A 24,389-nucleotide genomic window follows, 5' to 3' on the forward strand; every position below is an offset into this window, starting at 1 on the left:
GACTGACCCGTGAGCAACTTGGTAAATTAAACATTAAAAAGTTAAAGGAAGGGGAGATGAGGAAGCGGAGACTATGTGGATGGGCATCTATTTACAGAAGTTTGGGGAGGAAGAGGGAGAGGTTAAGGCTACGGTAACTGGAGGAGAACCTGGGTTAAGAGGATTGTTAGGATGGGTCAGTGACTGCCGTGAACGTGTACTTGTTGTTTAGAACGACCCACAAGAGAGGGAGATATGGATTCTGGAGAAGCTCGAAGATGCGGGGCGGAGCCCAATACTAGAGCTGGGGGATGCTGGGTTTTCAGGGACACTTTCTCATCCTAGTGGGAGGGGAAAATATGGAACTGCAGCAGCGGGCTCATAAAATGTGGTCAGAAGGTCTGACGGCTCCTCTTACCCAGAGACGCAGAGAGAGGCAGGGTAACTGCCCAGGGTACCACAGCTCCTGGGTGTTGAAATCAGGCATTCTTCCCCAGCACTCCAGCTTTCTCTTGGGTCTCTCTCAGCCCTGAGTACCCATGAACGCCAAGAAAGAAGGCCGGGAAAGAATGATGCCTATGGACCTTTTAGTTAGAATAGGCTATGAAAAAAATTTTGGTGCTGCTCACTAGAAACTTCCAGGGACATTAGTCCAGAAAATCCAGCCTCATCCTGTGATGGCTTTGCAGCACACGTGCATTGACTAAGCAAACCTAACTCTACTGCTGACCAGTGAGAAAGAGAAATAATTTAAACAGTTCAATACAATTGCACCCACATTTGGCTCCGAGAGCTTCTGCTGTCTCAGCTGGCCTGGGCTGGGGGATGCGGAGGTGCAGGAAGCTCTCAGTGTCCTGGGGCTGCGCCACAGGATGAGCCTCTTCTACCCGTGTGTGTGCAGCCGGGGCGGCCCCCAAGTCAGTCCTTCCTACAGCAAAACGCAAGAAAACTGCTTCATCTGGTACTCAGTGCATCGCAGAAACAACAATGCATCGCGGCACTGAAGGAAAAAGTGGCTGTGTTGGACCCATGAGAGGGAGTCTGGGACCCAAACGACACCTTCATCAGAACTTTTCCAAGCTGATTTGGACTCTGCAACCATCTCCTTCCACCCTGGTTGAAGAACGCCACCCCTCTCAGAAAATTCTACTCCCCTGTAGAATTCTTCTTTTCTCCTCTCTTTGCCTCTGGTACCTTGTCTCCTCTGTCCTCTCACTCGTTCTCTGCTCACTGTCTTCCAGAAGGCTGGGGCTCCTAAGCACAAGCCTAGCCTCCCATTGGGCAAATCTGGCTGCAGGTCTGGGCTGCTCTGTGTGCCCCACCCCCAAGTCTTCCTCAAAGCTTCCACTTGTTAATGCAGGAGTGGGCAGCCTACTCCACTTTTGAACTTGACCTTCAAATTTTTGCCAGGTAATAAACCATAGGGGCTCAGTAAATGTGAGGTCAAAGTCAAAACGGGGGAGGTAAGGGAAAATGGATGCATGCGAGTGAGGTAAAAGAAAGCTGGCCTGCAGACTGCTAGACCGGGGAGGGTGTTCCTACAACAGGGTGGATCTGGAAGAGGCAAACTTTTTGTTCATTACCATGTCCCCAGAGTCTAGAACAGAGCCTGGACAGAAAAGGTGCTCAATCCAGTTACCCAGGGAATGAGCTCAGCTTAACCTTCTCCTTGTGCAGATGGAGAAAATGAACCTTGGGGCTCCTGTGCTATGAACCCCAGGGAAAGGACCTTGCCTTTTCACTCCTTTTCCCAGAAGCTGAGCACAGGACCTGGCTCACAGCAGTGGCTCAATAAATATTTGTGGAATGACAGAATAGGTAAATATCGGGGCCCATGCAGGCAAATGGGACGCACAGAGGAGAGGCAGGCCCCTGCCTTGAGCAAAGCCTGGGCTGGTGGAGGGAAGAGGTTTACCACGCGCAGGCAGGCGGAGGGGGAGAGGCGCAGGTCCCTGCAAACACAAGTCTGGGCAAGGGGCCTGGGGACAACGACAGGGTCTTTTCTTCACCCATAAAATGATGCTCTCTCAGTGCAGTGATTCTCACCGGGGCTGCACATTAGAACCAGATCTGGGAAGCTCTTAAAAGACGTCTGGTCTGCCATCCTTGAGATTCTAATCAAACTGTCCTGGGGTGGAGCCCTGGCACAGCACCTTATAAAAAAGAGTTCCGCCGGGCATTCTGACCTGCAGAGCGGCTTGAGAACACGGAGGCAAAAACCAGACGGCAGACAAGGCAGCTAAGCGTGGAAAGGGTGCTCAGTACAAGTTCTGGGATCCCGGGAGAGGAAAGAGTGAGAATCTCCCCTTCCAGCCAGGGTCCTGGGGGCGGGGAGAAGGACGCCGGGGCGGGAAAGGGCGGGTGGGCTCAGAACTCGGGAGGCGGATAGGAAGCGGTGCGGGGGGTGGGGGCGGGGCGGTGTCCAGGCCGTGGGATGGGCTGAGCAAGACGGACGTGATTAAATGGGAGCGTGCATTTCAGCGGAGAGCTGATGCAACAAGGCAGGGGCATGGGGTGAGCGTCGCCGGCGGCGGGTCTCCGGGAAGCAAAGGAGGCAGCTAAATGGGGCTCGGGAGCTAAAACCTGGAGGAAGTGGGGAGTCGCCCGTAAGGGATGTCAGGGCGTGGCGCGACGGGACTCGGAAGAAGAAACTCTGAGGTGGAGATGGTCACACAGAGACACACGGAAGTCCGCATGCACACGCACGAGCGCGCACAGGCACAACGCACCCGCGCACAAACGCATCCCCGGTGCACACATGCCCGCTGCACACGCCGAGGCCCCGGCCTTCCGGGCGAAGGAAGGGACAGCAGAGCCTAACGGCCGCCGGGACCGGAGGCCCCTCCCCGCCGCGCCCCTACTCGGGCTTGCGCAACAGGCGGCGGCTCCGGCGGGCGCCCGCCGCGCGCTGCCCCAGCACGGCCGGTGGCGCCCAAGGGAGCGGGAGGAGCGCCCGCGAGGAGGGAGCGGCGAGGGGTGTGTCCCCGCTGCGCGCCCGGCCCGGGAGGGCGGGGGCGGGGCGAGGCGCGGAGGGCGGGGCCGCAGCGCCTATAAAGTCGCCCTCCTCCGGGGCATAAACAAACCTCCCCTGGCTCCCAGCTCCGGCTCGGGAGCGCACGCTTCTCTTCGCCGCTCTCGTCGCTCCCTCTGGGCACCGCCAGCCTAGCTCCGGCTCTTTTTGCTTTTCTCTCTCAACTTCAGGTAAGCCTGACGCCCTCTTCCCGCCGGGCGGGGAGGGATCGGTCGCCCGTGGGTGCTGCTACAGCTCCTGGACCGCCCTTTGTGGCCCCGAGGAGCTGCAAGTGCTCGGCTTCCCCGTGGCGCGAGGGCGAGAGCGAGCAGGGGCTTTGGGGGCGCGGGCACTGCCGGGGTGAGGGGTTTCGATTCGGCTACAAGTGGAAAAAAAGGTCCCCGTCCACCTTTCCCCTAGCTGAGGAAGTGGGATCCTGGGGGTCGGGGTCGGGGGTGGAGAGGCTCGGGGCACACCTTGACCGCGATCCCGGGGCCCTCCCGGATCAGAGCTGGCGCCGCGGGCCGGGGGCGAGCTGGAGCAGGGGGAGGGACCAAGAGTGCGGGTGTCGGGGCGGGGTGGCGTTTGTCCCTGCAGTGGGGTGTCTGGGGAAGGAGGGGCTGAGTGCGCGTGTGTAGAAAGGCGGTGGGCAGGGGTGAGCGGCGATGGGGATGAGGCGGGAGAAGGGGCATGGGTGTGCCTGCTTCCCGGACTGTGCCCAGAGTCAGGGTGCGTCCGAGGGGCGGGGGCCCATTCAGCCTGGAAGCCGGGGTGGGGCGCGCTTGTGTGTGTGTGTGTGTGTGTGTGTGTGTGTGTGTGTGTGTGTGGTGGGGTGGGTCCGAGGTGTGTCACAGCGCGTGTGACATGCGCGGGAGGGTGGCAGGGTGCGGCCCCCGAGGTGGCCCGGGGTGGGCACTGTGGCGTCGCGGAAGAGGTGGCCTGGGCCGGAGGGGGCTTCGAGTGGCGTCATTTTCGCCTCCGCCCATCCTCCCCCGCTTCGCCTCTCTCCCCTGCCCCCCGGGCCCGCCTCTCCTGCCCTGCAGGAGGAGAGCCGCTGGAGTTGCTCGGACGTTCCTGGGCCATCGGCCGCGGTCTCTGGTTCAGCCGTGGGCAGGGCGTGTGCAAAGCGGTGGGCTCCGGGGCAAACGCGCGGTCACCGCTTGGGTCACGTTAGTGGCTGACGCCGGGATTTAGTGGCTCTTTTCCTTACCCCTCCCCCCCCACCCCAGCCCACCAGTCCCACTCGCCCGTCTGTCGCCTCTGCTGTCAGACGTCCCTGTGGGTCTGGGGCAGCACCGATTTGTGGCTTGGAAGGGGGAGGTGCCTGGCAGCTGGTGGGGGAGGGAAATCTGGTGGCGGAGGGCCCGGTTGTCTTGTGCCCGAGACCAACTCTTCTTCGCAGATGTCCTGGGCGCTTCAGTTTGAAGTTTGTTTGGTTCCTTTGAGTTACTGGGAAAGATTAAAGATTCAAAGAGAGTTCAGCCAGTGGCCACGCAGGAGGGCTCTAGCCTCCTCCTAATGGCCATTATCCATACTTCACCTTCTCCTAAAGAACAAAATATCGAAACACAGACCGTGTTCTTGCTATGGAAAATGCAGTTTCACAGCAAACCTTCCAGCACAGCCTCCTCCTTTATAGAAATTCTGGAATCGTTACTGAGTTTCACAAACGTGAACTGAAATAAGCAAGGTACAGAGAGTGCCGGCCCCGGCACCTGCCTTCAAGGGGCTCACCAAGTACGGGAGGAGTGCAGGTGGGGGTGCAGCCCCCAGCCTTCTGTGGTGGTAACTGCTGGAGCGAGCGGAGCGGCACAGGGTGGGAGTCAGGGGAGGAGGGGAGGCAGAGGTGGTCCGGAAGTGCTGGGAAACCTCCAAAGGGACAGTGCTCTGGTGTAAGGATGGAAGCCTGGGATGTCCCTTCTTAGCTTTGTGGGACCTTGTCTCTCATTAGAGAGTGAGAAGGAAGGCGTTGCCTGCCTCGCCCCACCACTTGGCACCTGGCCCAGGGCCAGGCCCTTGGGCAGGGATCAAATACAGACGCTGGATGAATTGAATGTCTCCTTCCCTTCTGCCCCGCTCCCCGATGACCCCGTGGTAGCCAGCATCCCAAGGAGGCAGTAGACCTTTTGGTGGTAGCATGTGCCTGGGCTTTCCAAGGAGACTTGGAGTATCTCTTGGGGTCTCCTCTCCCGAGAAGCAGATCCAGGATTATTGCTGTCTATTGGTTTGATAATTTGGACTGGAATTAAAAACTCACACAACCTACTGGTCCAACTTCTACCCATTTTACAGATGGAAACTGAGACACGGAACGACTTACCAAGGATGAGCCGAAACTGGGAATCGGCTCTCCAAGACCCTTTCCAGGGGTCTCCTGGCTGGGATTGAAGGTGGTGAAAGGGGGTCTCGGTCTTGAGAGATTTATTTTCTGCTGTCAGAGGGGCAAAAATAAATTGGATATTCACTGAGTTTCTGGTGAGGAAACTTTCCAGACAGAATGTGGGTGATTGATTGATTGATTTTCAGTGTGAATTGTGTGTTCTTGAGAGATTAGCAGACTCAGTCTAGTGAGAAAGTGCTGCAGCCCCGCTAAGCGGTGGTTGATGGGATTTGGGCTGCCTCCTCCAGCTTGGACCCCAGATCTAAACAGAGCTGGACCCCCCTTTCCCTCCCCTCAGTGCATTGAAATCTGGCCTGAGCTGCCTCAGCAAGAATGGGGAAGAAAGATCGCTTTGTGTTTTTCTGATGGCCTGAAGCTGCAGTTCTTCCTTGGGACCCAACTCCAGAGAATCCCATCCAAGGCGTGACTCAGAAGGCCCTGTGCTTCAGAAAGGAAGCCAAGGTGATGACTCAGCATCTGAGATTCTAGCAAGGAGGGGGGCCCAACTCAGGCGGAGGGGGCCGGGGAGGGACAAGACCTCTCTCTCTTCAGATCAGTGGCTGTATCCTCACATCGCCTCTCATCCTTGCAAGAGCTCTGCTTGGGCTGTCTTGCCTCCATTGAATGGATGAGAAAACCAAGGCCAAGAATGTTTAAGGGACTTGCTCGTGGGCCATGTGACTGAAAGTGGGAGAGCCAGACTTAGAACCCAGAGAGTCAGACTTGAAAGCCTTTGTTCCTTTTCATGACAGCATGTTGGGGTGATTGCATAAGGGCTTGAATGAAAAGTACAGAGAGGCAATCAGGAGCTCTGGGCCTCAGTTTCCTCCCCTGAAAAATGAGAATAACAGACACTGTCTCACTGGGATGTGTAAATATTAATTGAGTTAATCCACGGAAGGAACTGAGAACAGTACTCGCCCGTGAGGACACCATGAGGGACTTTGCTGTCAATCAATCCCACAAATGACAAGGCATTTCCTTGGCAGTCAGTGGCAGGAACCTTTGTTCTAAACTTACCCAGACCAGTGGGAGCGCCTGCAAATGCTGGACTCATGTTTTGCTTCTTGTAGTTTTTCCAAAAAGCTAGGCTTGGGCTTCCCTGGTGGTGCAGTGGTTAAGAATCCGCCTGCCAATGCAGGTGACACGGGTTCAAGCTCTGGTCCGGGAAGATCCCGCATTGCCGCGGAGCAACTAAGCCCTTGCGCCACAACTACTGAGCCTGCGCTCTGGAGCCCGCGAGCCACAACTACTGAGCCTGTGAGCCACAACTACTGAAGCCTGTGCGCCTAGAGCCCATGCTCCGCAACAAGAGAAGCTGCCGCGATGAGAGGCCCGTGCACCGCAACAGAGTGGCCACTGCTCGTTGCAGCTAGAGAAAGCCCACACACAGCAACAAAGACCCAACACGGCCAAAAATAAATAAATAAAATAAATAAATTTATTTTTTAAAAAAAGCTAGACTTATGCTGAACGCATAAAAATGTAATGGGAACCTAGTCTGAAATGCAGATTTCCAGGCCTAGTAGGTCTGGGATATGCCAGGAATCTGCATTGTTTCAAAGCTCCCTGGGCTGGGCTGGGGGTAGGGTGTACTGAAGGCAGCCAGAGATGAGGATACCTGCTCCAGAATAATGGGTAGGGGGAGAGGAAAAGAAAGGGGTGGCCACATTTCTCATACCTCCAGGGTCTGGGGACCCAGTACTCAGTAAGTAGCTCTTATCTGGCTAACGTGACTTGTGACTTCAGGGCATCGCCTGGTTCAGTTGAGATAAGAGACATCCCTGCCATTTCTCGGGTCAGAAAACCGAGGCTTGCGCAGGTCACCTGCTTGTCCAGAAGCAAGTGATGGGGTTCTGTTCCACGTGAGCCGCCCTGGACCTTTCCCTGCCCAGAGCCTTCTGGACCTGTCTTTAGAGCCTGAACTTTGTTTCTTGGATTCATTTCAGGCAGCCCTTCCTGCCTCCCTGATCTCGGTCTGGTTGCAGCCCTGCCCTTCTGGTCGCTCTTTCTCTTTATGTTTGGAGACAGGGACAGGCGGGTTGGCCATTTCTGCTGCAGAACCTGAGGAGGTTAAGTTCCCGGGACACTCACTTGGCCCCTGCTGTGCCAGCCCAGGCTTGTTGGAGGGTGGTGAGCAGGAGGGGTGGGGGGCTCTGATCAGGTGTGCGTGGAGCCCAGCTCTCCGGGGTGGGCGCCTTGTGAGAAGAGACCTGCGTAACCCTGGGAATCTGGCTTGGCGCTGCCGAACAGACCAGGTTACAGGATTCGGGTCCACACACGTAGGTCTCTCTTTGACCCAATCTTTGACTTCATCATTTACTGAAGACCTGCCAACCCCTGCTCACCCGGGCTCCGTCTCCAGGCGTTTCCATTCCAGCAGGGCCGTTCCTCCAACAGGTGGTAGGAAATGGGGTTCGATAGCAGTCTGGGGGCCTTCTCTTTTCTAGATTTCTTTTCCTCCTTAAACCTGTGGAAACCTCTGTGCATATAAATTTTACGCCCATGTGCAGCTCTGCTTAAAGAGGTGGATGGGGATCGGGGTTCCATCCTGTTCCCCCATCTTGACCCCCGACTCCACCCTGTTGGCTTTGAGAAGGTTCTGGGCAGCCCTCTCTGAATGTGGGTGTGAGAGGCATTCTTAAGAGGCAGGTACTTCTGAGGATTCTCTTAGCTGGGAGCCTTTACCTCCTTTCCCCTCTCCTTATTAATCATTGAACTTGTCTCTTTTCTCCAGAAAGCCCTCCCTGGCCTTCCCCTGCAGGCAGGCAGGCTGGGTTAGGTACCCTTCTTGGATCATTCTGGGCTGTCTCCTTATTCACCCTTTTCCCCGTAGACCTGAGAGCCTGGCACTTAGTAGGCACTCAATTAATGTTGGTCCAAAGGAAACCTCCACTTATTAAGGAAATAACTCGGGCCCTCTTGTGTAGGAAAGGTCGGAAGGCCATCCAGAGGGTAGAAGCAGCAAGACCCGTTCGGGGAAGGACCCCGTCAGCGTGGCACTCATCCCATCTCGGGGACAGAGGGTTTTGTAGGAAGAAACTACCTCCACCTCCAGAGCGAACGCTGGATCCGTCTGTGTGCTTTCCACAAATCATCTCACTGACCATCCAGCGCGGCCCATGCTCGTCCCGCAGATTCTCAGAAAAATCCTCTAAGCCACCCAGCATCCTCCTTTGGACTTCCGTTCTTCTGCTCGTGCCTGCAGACGGTCTGACCTTCTCTCTGCCAGACACGTAGCTGGGCTGCCAAAACTCCGCTGAGAACCTACAGGAAGGTCCTGGGTGGTGCTGCAGGGAAGGGGGTGGGCGAGGACCAAGCGCTGGCCCCTCCCTCTTCCTGCTATTGTGTCCCAGACACGCTCCCTGACCTTCTTGCTGGTTCTGTGCTCTGGCCGAACACAGACAAGTTCCGTTTCAGCTCTAGACTGGTACCCGGGAAAGGCATGCGGCTGGGGTGTGTCTTCTCTGTAGTGATCCCTTTTTCATTCTTTCAGTATCGGACAGCTCGTTGCATGCTGCTGAGGTTCAACCTCCATGCAGAGCACCAGGGACCTGGAGGAATTCCCATAGTCTGATCTTCTTTTCCGCAATTGTGACGTCCCTGTTTTACTGACTTTCGAAAGCCCTGTTTTTGACTTCCCTTCCCCTCACCTGGGGAACTTTCTTGAAGGTCCAGTGAGTCCAGCCTCATTGTCTACTAGGTTTATTACTTAAGAAAAACATTGAGAGTTAAGGCCACCAAGTTCCTCACCCTCCCCGGAGCCTTGGGTTTCGAAAGGTCCAGAAAACATCAAGAGAACCCACGAACTGCCTGGTAGCTTGGCGTCAAAACCTCTTTGGCAAAGAAAGGACCAAAGAACGCGTTCGCAGCAAGGCAACGCGTACCCCAAGGCTACTTTCCTTGAGGTTAATGCAGCCGGGGGTCTGTTCTCTGGAAACTTCCGGGGATCCCTGTATTCGGGGAAGATGTTGTGGCGACAGCAGCACCCATTGATCCCCCCACCCCCCTTTTAAATTCTGTTCTATAAGGAGCCCAGTGTGCTGGAAAAAACACCGCTTTCACGTGGCTTGGAAAGCAGACGTGTTCTGGAGCAGACAAAATCTGGACCACAGGCTGACCATCACAATCGATGCAAACTTATCAACAATCGCTCCTGGGCCCTCTCTCTCTGCTTCACTGAAGGACTCCGGGAGGCTGTGGTCTGTCCGCCCCTGCCCTGCACACCAGCACCCACGTCGAAGGATGGAGTCTAGGCCTTAAGGGAGTCACGTGGGCCTAGGCGTTTGAGCCTCAGGTGACCCATCTGTAAGCTGGGATGATCAGATCCACATTCTCCCAGGGACCTCCTTGAGGAACAGATAGAACAATGCAGTGAACCCTTTTCCAAAGTATTGGATTTGCCACGTCAGGAAGGCACTCTGCGGAAAAGCTAAACACAGAAGTCCTTCTGGGTATTGTGAAGGGAGAACAGAAAAGTCTTAAGACGTGGACTGGGCCTCTCGTGGTGGTTCAGGGGGGCTGAGAACCTACAGGAAGATCCCGGGTGGTATTGCAGGGAAGGGGGCCTCTCGTGGTGGCCCTGGGGGGCTGCCCATGGTAGAGGGAGAAACACATGACTCCCCCAGATGATCCACACAGGAGAAGCCTCCTGGGCACACATATAGCCCATCCTCAGCACATCCTCACCCTGGGGCTGGGTGCACGGTATGTATGTCTATTTAGAGCAAGCTGGTGTCATGGTCAGCTGTCCCCTTTAAGGTTGCTTTAAGCTGTGCCATCTTGATGCTTGGTGGCTTGGGGGTACATTTCATAATTTCTCTGTGCCTCCGTTTCCCTGTCAGATTGTTCACGACAAGGTCCACCTTCTAGGGTTGCTGGAAAGCTCAAAGGAGGGAGAGACTTTGGAGCCCAGGAGGTGCCATAGAAGTTCTTGTTGCTGTGATCCTGCTGTGTTTGTGCAGGGTTTTGGCCACTCTTGCTGAGATGGGTGCATCTTGGGGCTCCCAGAGCACATCCTGGATGTTAGTCTGCTGGACACCCCTGCCCTGCCTCGGGGGAGTTCTAGGGGCCCAGCAGAACTTGCAGATAGGTCCCCCTGTGTGGCTTGCTGCAAGAGTGCCGGAGCAGGAGGGAGACTCCTGTTTTACGGACAGGGAGGGGTCCAGGCCGGGAGGAGAGGTTCTTCCAGGTTCCCAGGGCAGATGGATCCAGGCAGAGCCAAGCTGCATGGGGGCCCTGGTAGGACCCCAGGGTACACGGCCCTTTTGTCTGCATGCAGCACCCTCCCGCCTGGGCTCCCATCCATCCTGGGTTTTGGGGACCATGTGCTATCGATAGAACACATGCCACATATTTTGTCGATGGGAAGCCAAGGCCCAGGGAGGGGATGAATGACTTGAGGAAAGTCATGTGGCAGGGTTCCCACGCCCCGACTCCTAAGCAGCGTTCCTGCGGCTCTGCCAGGGTTTTTGAGAATCACAGGCTCTGTGGCCCCTCGCTCTCCTGGTGACTGGTTAACAGCTCTCACGTGACCTCGTCGCCTGAAATGCCTCCGCCCTCTGCCTTCGCAGTCCCCGAGGTCACCTACTTCCCTCCTCTGGACAAATCTCAGTCTTGGCTCCCCTGGAACCCGTGAAGTCCAGCTAATTGCTGACTGACTCCTGGGTCTGTTGAACTGGAAAGGTATTTGCCCGCCCCCCTTGGGCCTTTGTTACTCACTGACCTGTGTGATGGTGCATTGGGTTTGATTGCTGGAAACCCATGTGGCACCTGCTGAAGGTCCTCTCTGTGTCCCCTGCTTGCTGGGCCACTCGGGCTCTAAGAGTGTATAAAAAACATGGACTGTGTCCCCACAGATGTCCACGCTCTCTGAGGCAACCAGAAAAGTGCCCTGATTAATTAAGCAGCTATTTGCCAGATTCTGTGTGCCATAGTTTCATTTAAGCCCCGCTGCTGCTCGCTGGGAACAGGAGTTGTTATGCCCATTTTATAGATGAGCAGGCTGAGGCTCAGAGGTTAGCTCACAGAGCCAATCAATGGTGATGCCCAGGTCTGACCCTCAAGTCTCCCCGCCTAGCTCCTGGCTACCTTTCACTTCTGCGATGTTGGTTTTCTCAGAATTCCTTCTGGGCAAGTGGGTGGGAAAGGAAAATGTGGTATAAACCAGTCTGGCAGCTGGCGTTGTGACCTGGAGCCCTGTTTTGGGCACGGAGTGGGGTTTTAGCAGAAGGAGGCCTGTCCCAACCTCATTTCCTGTCTGGAGCGACTTCCTTCTGTGCTGAGACACAGTTGGCAGGTACGGCCCCCTCCCCATGCTGCAGGGTGGAGCAGAGGGCTGGGAGTCGGACTCCTGGGCTCCCACCCCTGTGCCCTGTGCGGCCTGGCCCTGTCACCCCCTGTCCCCTGCATGATTGCCTCAGCCCTTTTCAGTCCGACACTGTGCTGGGACTTTTCAGGAGGCCGTGGAGAAGGGCAGGGACGGGCGTCCAGCACTCGGCCTCAAGTGCAGGGAGAGAGCTTGCGAGCCAAGTCGGGCCTCAGGTCGGCTGCGGGGAGTGACCCTGGTGTGACCCTCCAAGTGGCACCTGGAGGGGGCGGGGGCACGAGCCAGAGCACCCAGATCAGGTCACCTCCCATCGGTCCCTGACTTATCACATAGTAGAGTTGTCAACGGAGCTATCAGGGGTCCGTCCTCTCTTTGCTCAGTGCCTGTCGCATGAGAACCTACTGTACGGGAAAGCCACCTCCGAGTAAATCGCCGTACAGTCCACGCTTCTTGGAACCCAGATGGTCTTTGAGGGCTAGTCTTGCCAGGGGGGCGGTGGCAGATGATGGGAAGGGGGCACGAGGGGCTGCTGGGAGATGTCCCTGGCTTCACCCAAAGCATGTCAGCTTTCTCCTTAAAAACAATCCATTTTTAGGTACTGAACTTCCTTATAAAGTTTCCTTTAGGCAAACAGCTTCTGAACCACAAGTTTGCGAAGTTTTTGGATTGACGCAACGGAGACAGGGTCAGGGCTGGCCTCAAGTGGCCTAAGTCGGCAGAGCTGGGTGGCAAGCAGGCTGTCTTCTTGCTCCTCCAGTAGCTCAGGGAGGGCGGTGGGGGGCACGGGGCGGGGGAAGGTTCAAGGTGCACCCTCTGCAGCCCATCTGGGCAGCCTTGGTTATTGCGGGCAGTGACCTAGATGGAGGTCCTGGCCAGCTCTTCCTGTTGGGACGTTTTCAGTTACGGTTATCAGCTACAGGCTGCCCCGGGCCTGCAGGCACCCCCCTGCCCCGGACAAGGAGAACTGGAGCGTCCCTCTGCTTTATCTGGTCTCCCTGCAGACTTCAGGGTCCTGGGGACCTCACTAGCTGCTTCTTGGTCTAGGCCGGGGTGTCTCAGCCTCTTCCCTACTGGGACCGGATAATTCTGCTGCGGGAACATCTTGTGCACTGTGGGATGATTAGCAGCTGCCCTGGCCTCCGCCCACTAGATGCCAGTAGCATCGCCCAGTCGTGATGATCAAGAATGTCTCCAGACGGCGCCAAATGGCGGGGGGAGAGAATCACCCTCGTTTAGGCAAACACCGGGATAGCTCTCCGTGGGCTCCGGCCTGAGCCTCCCCAGGGCCTTGAGCACATGGAGGGTGGGGCTCCGGGAGGCGCCCTCACCCAACCCTCCCAAAGCAGCGATTCTCAAATGCTGATGTTTAAGGGACGCGTGCCACTTTTCAACCCACTGTCTCCTGGGGTCTGAGAAGCTGGGTTGTCGGAAGGAAAAGAAGGTGTGGAGTATAGAGATTTCTCTGGGAGCATGTTTGGGAAGCCAGGAAGGTTGGACTTGAACTATTTCTAGTTCTGAAAGAGGATGAGGGGGCAGGTAGAGGCCAACACTCTAGTGGAATCGTGGCATCTGGCAGCTAAGGAGACCTGAGCACACCGGGCTGAACTGCAGCCTGGGATGAGCCCTTATAAATGTAGACCTGTTTTCAAAGCGTTTCACTCTTGTGGTCTAGTGATCATGTAAGAGTGAATTTACCTACAAACACTGCCCTGAAGCTGCACGAAAGCCGTTCATCTATCTATTCAACAAGCGAGTTGAGGCCCGACTTTGTACCTGGCTGTGATGCTAGGAGCTACAGGTAGGGAAGGGAAGGGGCCGGGTAGGCTACTTGTCCTAAGGAGCTCACACATGGGGCTGGAGGAGGCCTGCCCGGGCCCGCCCAGAGGGTAACGGGAGACCCCGATTTCATCCCTGGCTTCTGAAGGAGCCCTTGTGAAATGTAAAGTCCTTTCCCTCTGAGCACGAAGGGTGGCGTTGCCAGAGCCCCGGGCTTCTGGAAGTCTCCCTGGGCTGTGTAGGCGAGGTGTCCCACGGCCAGGGTCTCGGGACCACGAACACGCTGAGTTAGCAAGGCCGACAGACCTTGGCTTTTCATGCCTCCTGCTTCCAAGCTGGCAGCTGCCCAGAAATGTTCACAAATATAAAACCGACTTTGTTTTCAGAATGTTCTGGAGCCTGGACTCCAAAGGCTGCATAAAGGCATTCTTGTGGGGCTGGTTATCTACTGGGGGAAATCGTGCCGGGGCCCCAGACCCGAGCATCCCAGGGGATCTGCCCACGGAATGCCGTGTACCGGCGGCACAGGCCTGGGTGCCGGGGGGCCCCTGCTCTGTCGCCCGCTGACCTCTGAGAGGTGTGTCACAAAGAGGGCTCTTCTGGGTTCGGGGAGCTGGATCTTCAGAGGAGCCCCGGGCTGCAAGTTCAGAGACTTGCATTCTCTCTCTGGCTGTTAACATCTGTGGGAAGCTTGGGGCGAGGTCCCCATCCTGGAAAGGAGCAGCTTGAAGGCCGAGGTCAGGCGGCTTTTCACCAAGTACCCGATTCGGAAGGTCTGGGTCTGTGACCTGAGGGTCCCTGGCCTCCTCCTGTCACTTACTTCTTCACCCCGTCTCGTGGGCCTCTGCCTGCAGCACGGAACCCTCATTCTGGGCTCTTTGTGCCTCACCCCGGTACTGGTGGGCGCTTCGTTCTCGCAGTTTGACCATTCATCCGTAACAAGAAACGTTTATGCCACCAGGTCCTCCATTAGGCACGCAGGTGTGTGCTCGGTAACTGTCGCCACCCAAGCCTCGCTCCCCAGGGAGTCGATTATGGTGGCATTTCCACGCCCGAACTCTGCTCAGCTTGGCTCTTTTGGTTCTTCTGCACTTGCCTGGGTGTCGGAGCCAAGGAGGACCTCTTCTGCCCCACCCGGATCTCTGCCCCCATCCCTGCCCTCCCTACCGCTGCTCTCCCACCCCTGCTCTGGCTCATGAAGTGCTTTTTGCCTCGAAGGTCCTTTTTCTTTCAGAATCCTCCTGAGTGTTCAGTGTCAGACCCCTTGGCTTGAGGTGTTGCCTGCCCCCTGCCCCTCTTCCCCCCGGCACGGAGCAGAGTGCCCCGCACAGAGGTGGACACGGGGGCATCTGCGTGGCCGCCCCTCTGTCGGGGCCCCTCTAGTTTGAGGAGGAAGGAGGCGGAAGCTAGTGCCACGCCTGCCTGTGGCGGGCCTCCGCGACCTTCTGTCCCCTTTTGGTCGTCAAGCTGGGGCTGCCTGACTTTGGGCTCGGCGACGTGGCTCTCCTTCTAAAATGCAGGGAGAAACGTCCTCGGTGTGGTGGGTGGTCCTGGACTGGGTGTGAGGGCCTGGCTTTGAGTGTAGGTGCGTCCGTAAGCCTCAGTTTCCCATCCTAGGAAGTCTACTCCCCTGGGTCCCCGGGGGCAGGAGTGGGATGGGATGGGGCGGTGGGTAGGAGGTAGGAGCTGCTGGGCTGTGCAAGTGCAGGCTTGCTCCCTCGCCTCAGATTTGCTCCTTTCTGAAAACATCGCTCAGCAGGAAGCGCTAACCTCCTGGTCTCTGTCCCTTGGCAGGCAGGTGACAGCAGGGACATGTCTCGGGAGCTGCAGGACGTGGACCTCGCTGAGGTGAAGCCTTTGGTGGAGAAAGGGGAGGTGAGTGGAGATGCCCCTGGTAACCCCATCCCGTGCCCACTCGTACACGGGCATACGCGTGTGCACGATAGGAACATGCATGCATGTACACCGCCACGTGTGTCTACATGCACACACACGCACATGTCCGCTGCTTCCTGGTTTCCACAGGTCACCTTGTCCAGGAATGCAAAGGGACAAGAAGTACCAGTTCAAGTCCCAGCTTGGCTCCCGAGTGCTAAGGCACTGCGGCCAGGCCTCTCACCCACCGCTGGCTTTTCTGCCCTCTCCCCACTGATCTCATTTGTGAAGTAAGGACATTGAACCAGAGTTCCTCTCAGCACCTCCACCTCTGGCATCCTGTGGTTCTGAAACCTGCAGCATGAAGCCCGTTGTCCGTCGACTCTGTCTGCCCCATAGCTTAGAGGTTAAGGCCACATACACTGGGACCAGACTATCTGGGTTCAGATCCTGCCTGTGACACCCTGCAGCTTTGTGACCACTGGCAAATCCTTCAACCTCTTTGTGCTCCAGGCCCCCAACTTTAAAAAACAGTGACACTAGGACTTATGTCATGGGGCCAGGGTGAGGATAGAGTGGGTTAATTCATGTGGAGCCGTTAGAACCCTGTCCACCCTGAACGGGACCAGCTTTGCTCATGAGCTCTTGTCGCTACAATTATTACCATCTTTTTGGCCAAACCTTTCAGGTCTACAAGGCCTCCCTGTTGGAAACAGAAGCCCCTGCCCTACAGCCCAGCCTGGCATGATCCATCCTGGACCGGCTGTGGATGGATGTGAAAAGCCTTTTCATTTACATAGTTGACACTGTATCTTTAAACTATGTTCATGTCCCAGTTCTCACGGAGCCTCGTAACGGCCGGTGATGAGACACCTTTTTTAAAAATGTAAAGCTCAGGTTCAAAAGTGCAGTTACTCTAAGGTCAACTAAATGCTTTTGAAAGTAATAATTAACATGCATGAGCCACGTCCTGTGTGCCTGTCTCTGGGCCAGTCATACTTCATGGATTTTCTCCTGCTAAACAGAAGGATAAGGCTGTGGTTGATCAGAAACTAGGTTCATTGATTGTTCCCATTTTACAGAAGAGGAAGCTGAGTCTCCAGGAGGTTAATTTGTCCTCTTCCGTCGGTCACATGGTTACAAAATATGAGGCATGGAGCCAAGCTCAGGCCAGCTGCCGCTGGAACGGGCTTATTTAATTCCTTTATGACTCTGCTAGTGGCTGCTCTGTTTTAGGTCCATTATTTCATGGACTTTTCATTATGAAAGTGGGAGGCAACTTTCTATTTCCCATTATATAGATAAGGAAACTGGTCTTGTTGGGAAGGGAATTGCGCAAGTTCATTTGGATAGGTGACACAGCTAGCATTAGAAGCCAGGCCAGGTGAAGCTGCAGAATGCTTGAGATCATTCCCATGCTAGGGGTCTGCAAACATCTGCTATAAAGGGCCAGATGGTAATATCTTAGGCTTTGAGGACCACATGGTCTCTGTTGTAACTACTCAATTTTACAGTTACAGCATGAAAGCAGCCCTAGACAATATGTAAGCAAACGGGCTTGCTGTGTTCCAATAAAACTTTATTTACAAAATATGGTGGAGTAATGGGGAGGGCCATAGTTTGCCAACCATAATACTATTCACTATTCATGCTCCAAATCCATTTCCTCTTCTGTCTGAATCTTTGACACAGTGTTGAAAAGCGAACAAACATACAAAAAAAAAAAACCCTAGGTGATGCAAATACATATCAACATATTCTTATCCCTTTTGAAAAACCATATGAAATAGTATACCGTGCTTTGCTTTATTTATTTAACCACTTAAGTTGGAGACCTTTCCAACATCAGTCCACAGAGCACTTGCTTCTCTCCTTCCAGTGTCAGTGTTCCACCACATTTATTTGACCAGTGCCCTGTATGTGGACACTTGGGTCCACGTTACCATCACCAACAGTGCTGCAGGATGTTCATACACTCATTGGATCTTACATGTACGTCATTTCATACACATGCAGGTGCAGCTCTAAGGTAAACTCCCCACGTGGCATTGCTGAGTGCAAGGGTAAATGCATTTTTTTTTTTTTTTTTTTTTTTTTCGGCAGGCGGACGTGCAACCACTGCGCCACCAGGGAAGCCCGTAAATGCATTTTTAAACATAGCATTTATATATTTTAGGCAGCACAGTGCTACCCTTGGAAAATTTTACTTCTCAAACAAACATCTAAAAGATTATCAACTCCAGGTTACATGACAGTCTGTCTCTAAGTAGATATTGACCCTTTCTTTCAAGGTTTAGATCGAAGTAAACCTTCCAGTTCCTTAGATTGACTCAGCCAAGCGTTTTTAATTAGGTTTGCTATTGGGAAGTTCTTCCTGATGTCTGTCCTCAATCTGGATGACCTCTGCACTCTTGTTAACATATTGAAGGTTAGGGTTGTTCAGAATAGCTTTTCTACTCCCTTCTAGCAACACACACACACACACACACACACACACACACACACACACACACACACACGAAGTATTTTTGGCCACATTTGCTTGAATTTATCAAACTGAATTTATCAAACTCTCTAATGTTCTTAACCCCAGCCCCAGGGGGTGTGAAGCTATTTTAATCTCCCTCAGCAGGCGGCTGTTACAATCTTATCTTCCAACCCCTGGCTGTCCCAAGGGGTCCTCCTTCCCCTTCCTTCACCTCTTTTGCCTTTTGCTCTCCTGAGCTGTTTTCTTTCATGGTGGGTAGTGGTGGGTCTAGCTGGGCCTCCGCTTTCAGGGGGTGTTTGAACTCCATCTCTGAGCTGAGAGGAAAGCATGCCAATAACATCTCTTGGAAACTTTGGCCCAGGGTGGCTCCAGCTTCAACTCTGAGCTGTACTTTCACTGCTACCCAGGGGACAAGGGCCCCTTTCCTGTCTTCCTGGGCTTGGCCTGCCAGTGTCAGCTCTGGTGAAAGATGGAATTTGGGCTGGACACTCAGAATTGTTGGATTGAGGGAAATGCTCTGTTCTCCTCTTTCACCCATGAGAGATTGGATTTTAATCTAGGTGATAGGCTGTCGTGAAGAAATTTAAAGGCAGTAACATGGTCAGGTTTGAGCTTTAAAAGTGTAGCACATATGTGGAGACAGAGAGATCAGTTAATAGGCAATTACAGTCCTGTATCTCTCAAGCTTGTGGTCAGCTTAGACCTTCAGATCATTTTTCACTAAGGCTGCAGTCAAAAAGGAATCCATCTACTGTGTCTACTTTCCTGCTGGACTGCTCTTCTTTGAGATGAAAAGTCTCTCTCTGTAAGGCATTAGAGAGGCCCCACAGAGGACAGAGGGTAGATATAACAGACTCAGGGCATGGAGAGGTCCGTGTGTTCTGACATTATTTCTCGGCCCCGGGAAACTGATGAAACTGACCATCTCTCTTGTCTTTCCACAGACCATCACTGGCCTCCTGCAAGAGTTTGATGTTCAGGCAAGTAGAGGACGTGGCTTCCCTTCCCCCTTTCCTACTCTGTCTTCTCTCTTTTCCTTTTTCTCCCATTGGTTAGATCAGTGTTTAGATGTTAGGGGTAAGGGGAGAGAAGGAAGTGGCCTCAGCTGATTCCCCACACTCTGCTTCTCTCCCCGGAGAGAAGCGCGTTTGAGTTCTGGCCAAGGGAGTAGGAGCCAGTTACCCCCTGTGAAAGCAGGACAGATATCCAGCCCCCTTCAACCCTGCAGAGCTGGGCAGAGCTGTGGGGCATGTGTGGAGGAAATGGCAAGACACTGAGTGGGCTTGGGACCCTGCGATGGGAGGGGATGGAGGAAGCAGAGGCTTGATGTTCTTGGCTCTGCCTGGGAAAGTGAAACCAGCCTTCTCTGTGGTTTTCTGGCTCCATCTCTGCTCCAGGTTGACATGAGAACAAGGTGGGAGGTGCATCTGAAGGTTTGTCCAAGAACAAGTTTTGGGGAGAGTGGGTTGGCCTCTCATGGCCCAGGGGCGGGTCAGGACCTCAGGAACTGTAAATCCTGGACTCATTATCCCAAAGCTGCGTGGGCCCCATGCTGTGCCATGGGCCCCATGCTGTGCCAGGTCCTGGGGGTGGAGCCGGAAGCCTGAGCACATCCGGGTCTTGTGGGCTTCCCGGAGAAGACAGGACCGAAGACAGACCAGATGCAGGCTGTTACGCTCACCTGGACCTCTGCCTGCACATCACGCAGGTGCCCTGGCTTCCGGCCCAACCTGAGCCCTGCGTCTCCATCGTACCTTACACCCCCTTCCCCCCCAAATAGCTCACTCATCCTCCTGAATCTCGTATTTCGATGATAGGCCCACCATCCACCAGAGGCTGGGAATCTTGGCGTTGTCTTTGGAAGGAAGGGGAAAGAGGGAGAGGGGTTGGAAACGTTGGCTGGTGTGAAATCAGGGAGGTGAATGTGCGAAGAGCACACTCAAGGTGTGTGGGCCTTAGCGCACTTATGCGTCATCCTGGCTGTACCTGGAGACCACCCCGACCCGCGCCCGTGGAACCCATGGGCTGTGTCCGAGGTGTTGGTTTCTGTCCGGCCGTTTGTTCTCTGAGGCCAACACATCCTACTGTGTAACATCGACTTGTTCAGAGCACGCTTATTACACCACCACTGTGCACCAGGCCCTGGACATCCAGACGTGTGGCACCTGAACTCTGCAGGGGACGCCCCACTGAACCCCAGCAGCGCTATGCAGTCGGGATTGCTGTCTCCATTCTTAAAGCTGGGGAAACAGGCTCAGAGGTTCAGCGTGCCTGGCCCTCAGTTGCACGGCTAGCACAGTGCCCTGTGTGATTTGACCGCGAAACCTGCTTTTACAGCCTCCTAGCAGCGTCGGTGTCAGGGCCAAGGGTAGGCAGCCTGAGCAAGGGTTAGCAGCCATCACATGCCATTTACTTGAGAGCGGTGCTGGCTTGGCTTGAAGGCGACTCCGTGAGCTGGCAGGGATGCCGCCTGCCCGAGGGAGGGCCTGCCAGCCTGGGGCCCTCTCGCCGCCCTCGCTGTCAGTGGGCATCTGGGGCAGGCTGCAGGGACAGCCTGGGCTGGGACAGGTCATTTCCACCCCAGGGGTTTGTGATTAAAAGCAGCTGAGCCTGGAGATGCCCTCTCGGCCCCCAGGAGCAGCTCTCAGACTCATCAGCCCTGGGTTTATAGCGTCACTGCTGTCCCAGCCTCTCGGTGCCTCTGCAGTGGGTGAACTCAGATCAGGGCTGGCATCTCCCCATTTTATGAATGGAGAAACCGAGCCACCCAGACGGTGAAACTTGCCACAGTCAGGCCACAGCTGAGATGTCATGGCATCTTGAACAAAAGCATCTTTTTTCCCCTCTTTTTTGAGTCAGGCCAACCGGATTTAATTCTAGCTGACCCTTTCGAGGTGTGTGCCCTTGAACAAGTTACTCAACTCTTCTGAGCCTCCCTTACCTCCACCTGTAAAATTACTAAAGCAGTCAGAATGACTGATTTTGAGCCTTTACTATGTGCCAGGCACTGTTCTAAGCATGCCGCCTTTACTTTATTTTAATTACGTTCGCCCATTTACTCTTTGCAAGAGCCCTGGGTGTGGGTTCTGGTATCATCTTATTACAGACGAGTGGTGCCTCCAGGTCATGCAGACAGGGAGGCCCCGCCAGGCTTCAGGGCCCCCTCCCTGTCTCTCCCGGCTGTAACTCAGGCACCAGCGCTGTTCACAGCGGCGCTTACTGCTCAGAAAGCAGAGGCTACACTCTCTGCAAGAATGCAGGTTATAAGCGCGGATGGACATGTGGAAGTGACCCTTAGACTCCGGGGTCTGGGAACCCCCTGAGCCACCAGCTCCCCGCTGCACATGTCCCCGGGGGTGGGAGGCAACGTGGTCAGACCTCCAGGCACGCTTTCTCCTCTGGGGTCACTGCTGGTGGGGGCTCAGCGGGGTGGTCTTGACTGAGCCTGCAGCCCCACTAGAGCTGGAAGCCAGGCCACCCGGTGGGCTCAGCCCACCTTTGTGCAGAGGAACAGAGAGGGACCTGGGGTGGGTAGGACTAGGACGGCTCCCTGGGTCTAAGACTGAGCCAGGAGGCGGGGCTATGAGTAGCTCAGGCCCCAGGACAATGGCTAGTCACTCAGCCTGACCCATCACCGACCGTCTCTGGTTCGTTTGTCCCACTGTGACTCAGACTGTCAGCTCCCTGCACCTTCTAGGCCATCAAAGGATGGGGGGACCCGAACCCATCACTTCACTGGCTGCGTCGGCACCCAGAACACAGACCTTGGTCTTCAAGGAGCGCTTGGTCTCATGGGACATGGCCTCTGGTTCTACTCTTTGTTATACTTGTTTAAGAAGAAGAGAGTCAGGGCTCAGAAGTCACTTGCCTGAGGTCCCCTGCAGTGACAGGAGGGTGGCACCAGACCCCAGGCCTTCCCTCTTCCAGCCCTGAGAGCTTCCCGTTCTGCCCACGCCTGGTGAGGCTGGCTTAACGGTGCTTCCTGCGAGCCAGGCCCTGTGCTAAGGGCTTCCCGGCCAATATCTCATTTAACCCCTCAACAACAGCATAAGCAGAGGTACCGTTATCTTCATCGTTCAGATGGGGAAACTGAGGCCAGAGGCTGGGACTGGACATCGCACCCAGGTCTGTCTGAGCGGGAAGGAAGCCCGCGCTCTTACTGTGCCGTTCACGGGCCAAGGTCTCTGCCTCTCCTGTCCCCGGGCCAGAGCTCCGCCCGCTGGTCTCTTGTCTCACAGGACACTGGGCACATGGGGGTGCTCTGGGAAAGTGGGAGGTGAATAGGTTGTCTCCAGGGGTCCCAGGTTTGGCTCACCCAGTCCCTCAGTTTACAGCTGGGGAAACTGAAGGACAGAGAAAGAGGGGAGTCGTTTGTCCAGGGTTGTGAGGTGCGGGGAGCTGAGGGTGCTGACGTCTGGTCCTCTGTCTGATTGTTTCCCACCCTCCTGAGAACAGGGAGAGACGAGTGACAGGGCAGGAGAGCTGCGAAGATGCAGCAGCTGTGGCAGCCGTGGCCCTGACTGCTTTTGTTTTTTTTTCTTAACATCTTTATTGGAGTATAATTGCTCTACAATGGTGTGTTAGTTTCTGCTTTACGGCAAAGTGAATCAGTTATACATATACATATGTTCCCATATCTCTTCCCTCTTGCGTCTCCCTCCCTCCCACCCTCCCTATCCCACCCCTCTAGGTGGTCACAAACCACCGAGCTGATCTCCCTGGCTGTTTGACGGGCTCTGGGGGCTGTGAAGCTTGAGTGGCAGCCCCACGGACTGGCTGACCGTTCGGGGCTGGGCTGGGCGGGGCTTCGGGCAGGGAGACTAACGTACTTTCTCTGTCACTGAAATGTCAGCTCTTGGTCCCGCTTCCGCCACCGAAGCAGCTATCCCCTCTGTGGTTTTGTCTTCCTGCAGCAGCCTTGTGATGTCCCTCCTCCCCAGGGTCAAGGCCACAGATTCACCCAGACTCGAGAGCCGGGTTTGCCCTTTCTTGGCTATTTGACCCAGAGCAAGATGCTTCACCTCCCTTCGGCCTCAGTTTCCTCATCTGTGAAATGGGGAAAGTCGCTCCAGCCTTGTGTAGAGAGGACAGTGATAGAGGGGAACCGTGATGTGATGTTTCCCAATCAGTATTGGTCCAATAACACACCCGGCCTACCAACTGTATCATGAAGTTTTTCCAATTTTTATTTTTGTGTGTGTGGTGAAATACATACAACATAAAATTTACCATCCTAACCATTTTTAAGTGTCCACACTTCAGTGGCATGAAGTACATGCATAATATAGTGCAACCATTACTTCCATCCATCTCAGAACTTTCTCTTTTTTGCGGTACGCGGGCCTCTCACTGTCGTGGCCTCTCCCGCTGCGGAGCACAGGCTCCGGACGCGCAGGCCCAGCGGCCATGGCTCACGGGCCCAGCCGCTCCGCGGCACGTGGGATCCTCCCGGACCGGGGCACGAACCCGTGTCCCCTGCATCGGCAGGCGGACTCTCAACCGCTGCGCCACCAGGGAAGCCCAGAACTCTTTCTTTTTTAAAAAAATGTTTAAATTAATTTTTTTATTGAAGTATAGTTGATTTACAAAATTGCATTAATTTCTGCTGCACGGCAAAGAGAGTCAGTTATACAAGTTTATACACTCCTTTATTATATTCTTTTCCATTATGGTTTATCCCGGGATATTGAATAGAGTTCCCTGTGCTCTACAGTAGGGCCTTGGTGTTTATCCATTCTCTATGTAATAGTTTGCGTCTACTAACCCCAAACTCCCAGTCCATCCCTCTCCCACCCCCTTCCCCTTGGCAACCTCCAGAACTCTTTCCATCTTGCAAAACTGTAACTCTGTCCCCATGAAACACGAATTCCCCGTTCCCCTCCCCCCAGCCTCTGGCAACCACCATTCTACTTTCCGTTTCTAAGAATTTAATTACTCTAAGTAGCTCATGTAAGTGGCATCACACACTGTTCGTCCTTTTGTGATTAGCTTATTTCACCTAATGTCATGTGAGATAAGTTTCATCCACGCTGTAGCCTGTGTCAGAATGTCTTTCCTTTTTAAGGCTGAATAATACTCCTCTGTAGCTCTAGACCGAATTTTAATTATCCTTTCATCCACCGGTGGACGCTTGGGTTGCTTCCACCCTTCTGCTGCTGTGAGTAGTGCTGCTGTGATCATGGGTGTGCGACATCTGTCCAGGACTCTGCTTTCAGTCCTTTTGGGTACGTACCCGGAAGTGGAATTGTTGGGTCCTATGGTTATTGTAGATTTCTAAAATTTTGGTCATTCAAGAAACCTGGGAAACGTAGTTTGTCTCTTCTCTGTGAAGATAATTCCTCGCTTTTGTGTCACTCTTGGCAGTTTGCCAAGCACTGTTATGCGCTCCCTTCTCCGGGCACAGGTAGTAGGGAGAGCAGGGAACAGGAGTTTGGACCCTGCGCAGGCGAACTTGAAGGTGGCTGGGGCTGGAGTGGGCGGGCTGCCACGTCCTCTCAGCATCAGCAGGGTGGCAACCTGGAGACCACAGAGGTTAACCTCGGCGAGGGGCTGG

General features: G+C 54.8%; 1 protein-coding gene across 6 annotated transcripts in view; it reads left to right on the top strand.

The window, feature by feature from the left end:
* The first annotated feature begins 3,032 nt into the window (after positions 1-3,032).
* The window catches only part of NDRG1 (N-myc downstream regulated 1), a 56,437-nt gene continuing 35,080 nt past the window's right edge, over positions 3,033-24,389 (top strand). For 2 of the 6 annotated variants that reach the window (XM_055082279.1, XM_055082281.1), the window contains exons 1-3: positions 3,034-3,180; positions 15,268-15,348; positions 18,781-18,816. In XM_055082279.1, the coding sequence (XP_054938254.1) occupies positions 15,286-15,348; positions 18,781-18,816 (99 nt within the window). In that variant the 5' untranslated portion in view covers positions 3,034-3,180; positions 15,268-15,285. Of the gene's footprint in view, positions 3,181-5,281; positions 5,465-5,667; positions 5,832-8,865; positions 10,077-15,267; positions 15,349-18,780; positions 18,817-24,389 lie in introns of all 6 variants that reach the window. The other 4 variants (XM_055082280.1, XM_007106434.3, XM_007106436.4 and 1 more) reach the window with 4 other exon arrangements.

Source organism: Physeter macrocephalus, unplaced genomic scaffold (genome assembly GCF_002837175.3).
Source record: "Physeter macrocephalus isolate SW-GA unplaced genomic scaffold, ASM283717v5 random_47, whole genome shotgun sequence".
Taxonomy (NCBI): Eukaryota; Metazoa; Chordata; class Mammalia; order Artiodactyla; family Physeteridae; genus Physeter; species Physeter macrocephalus.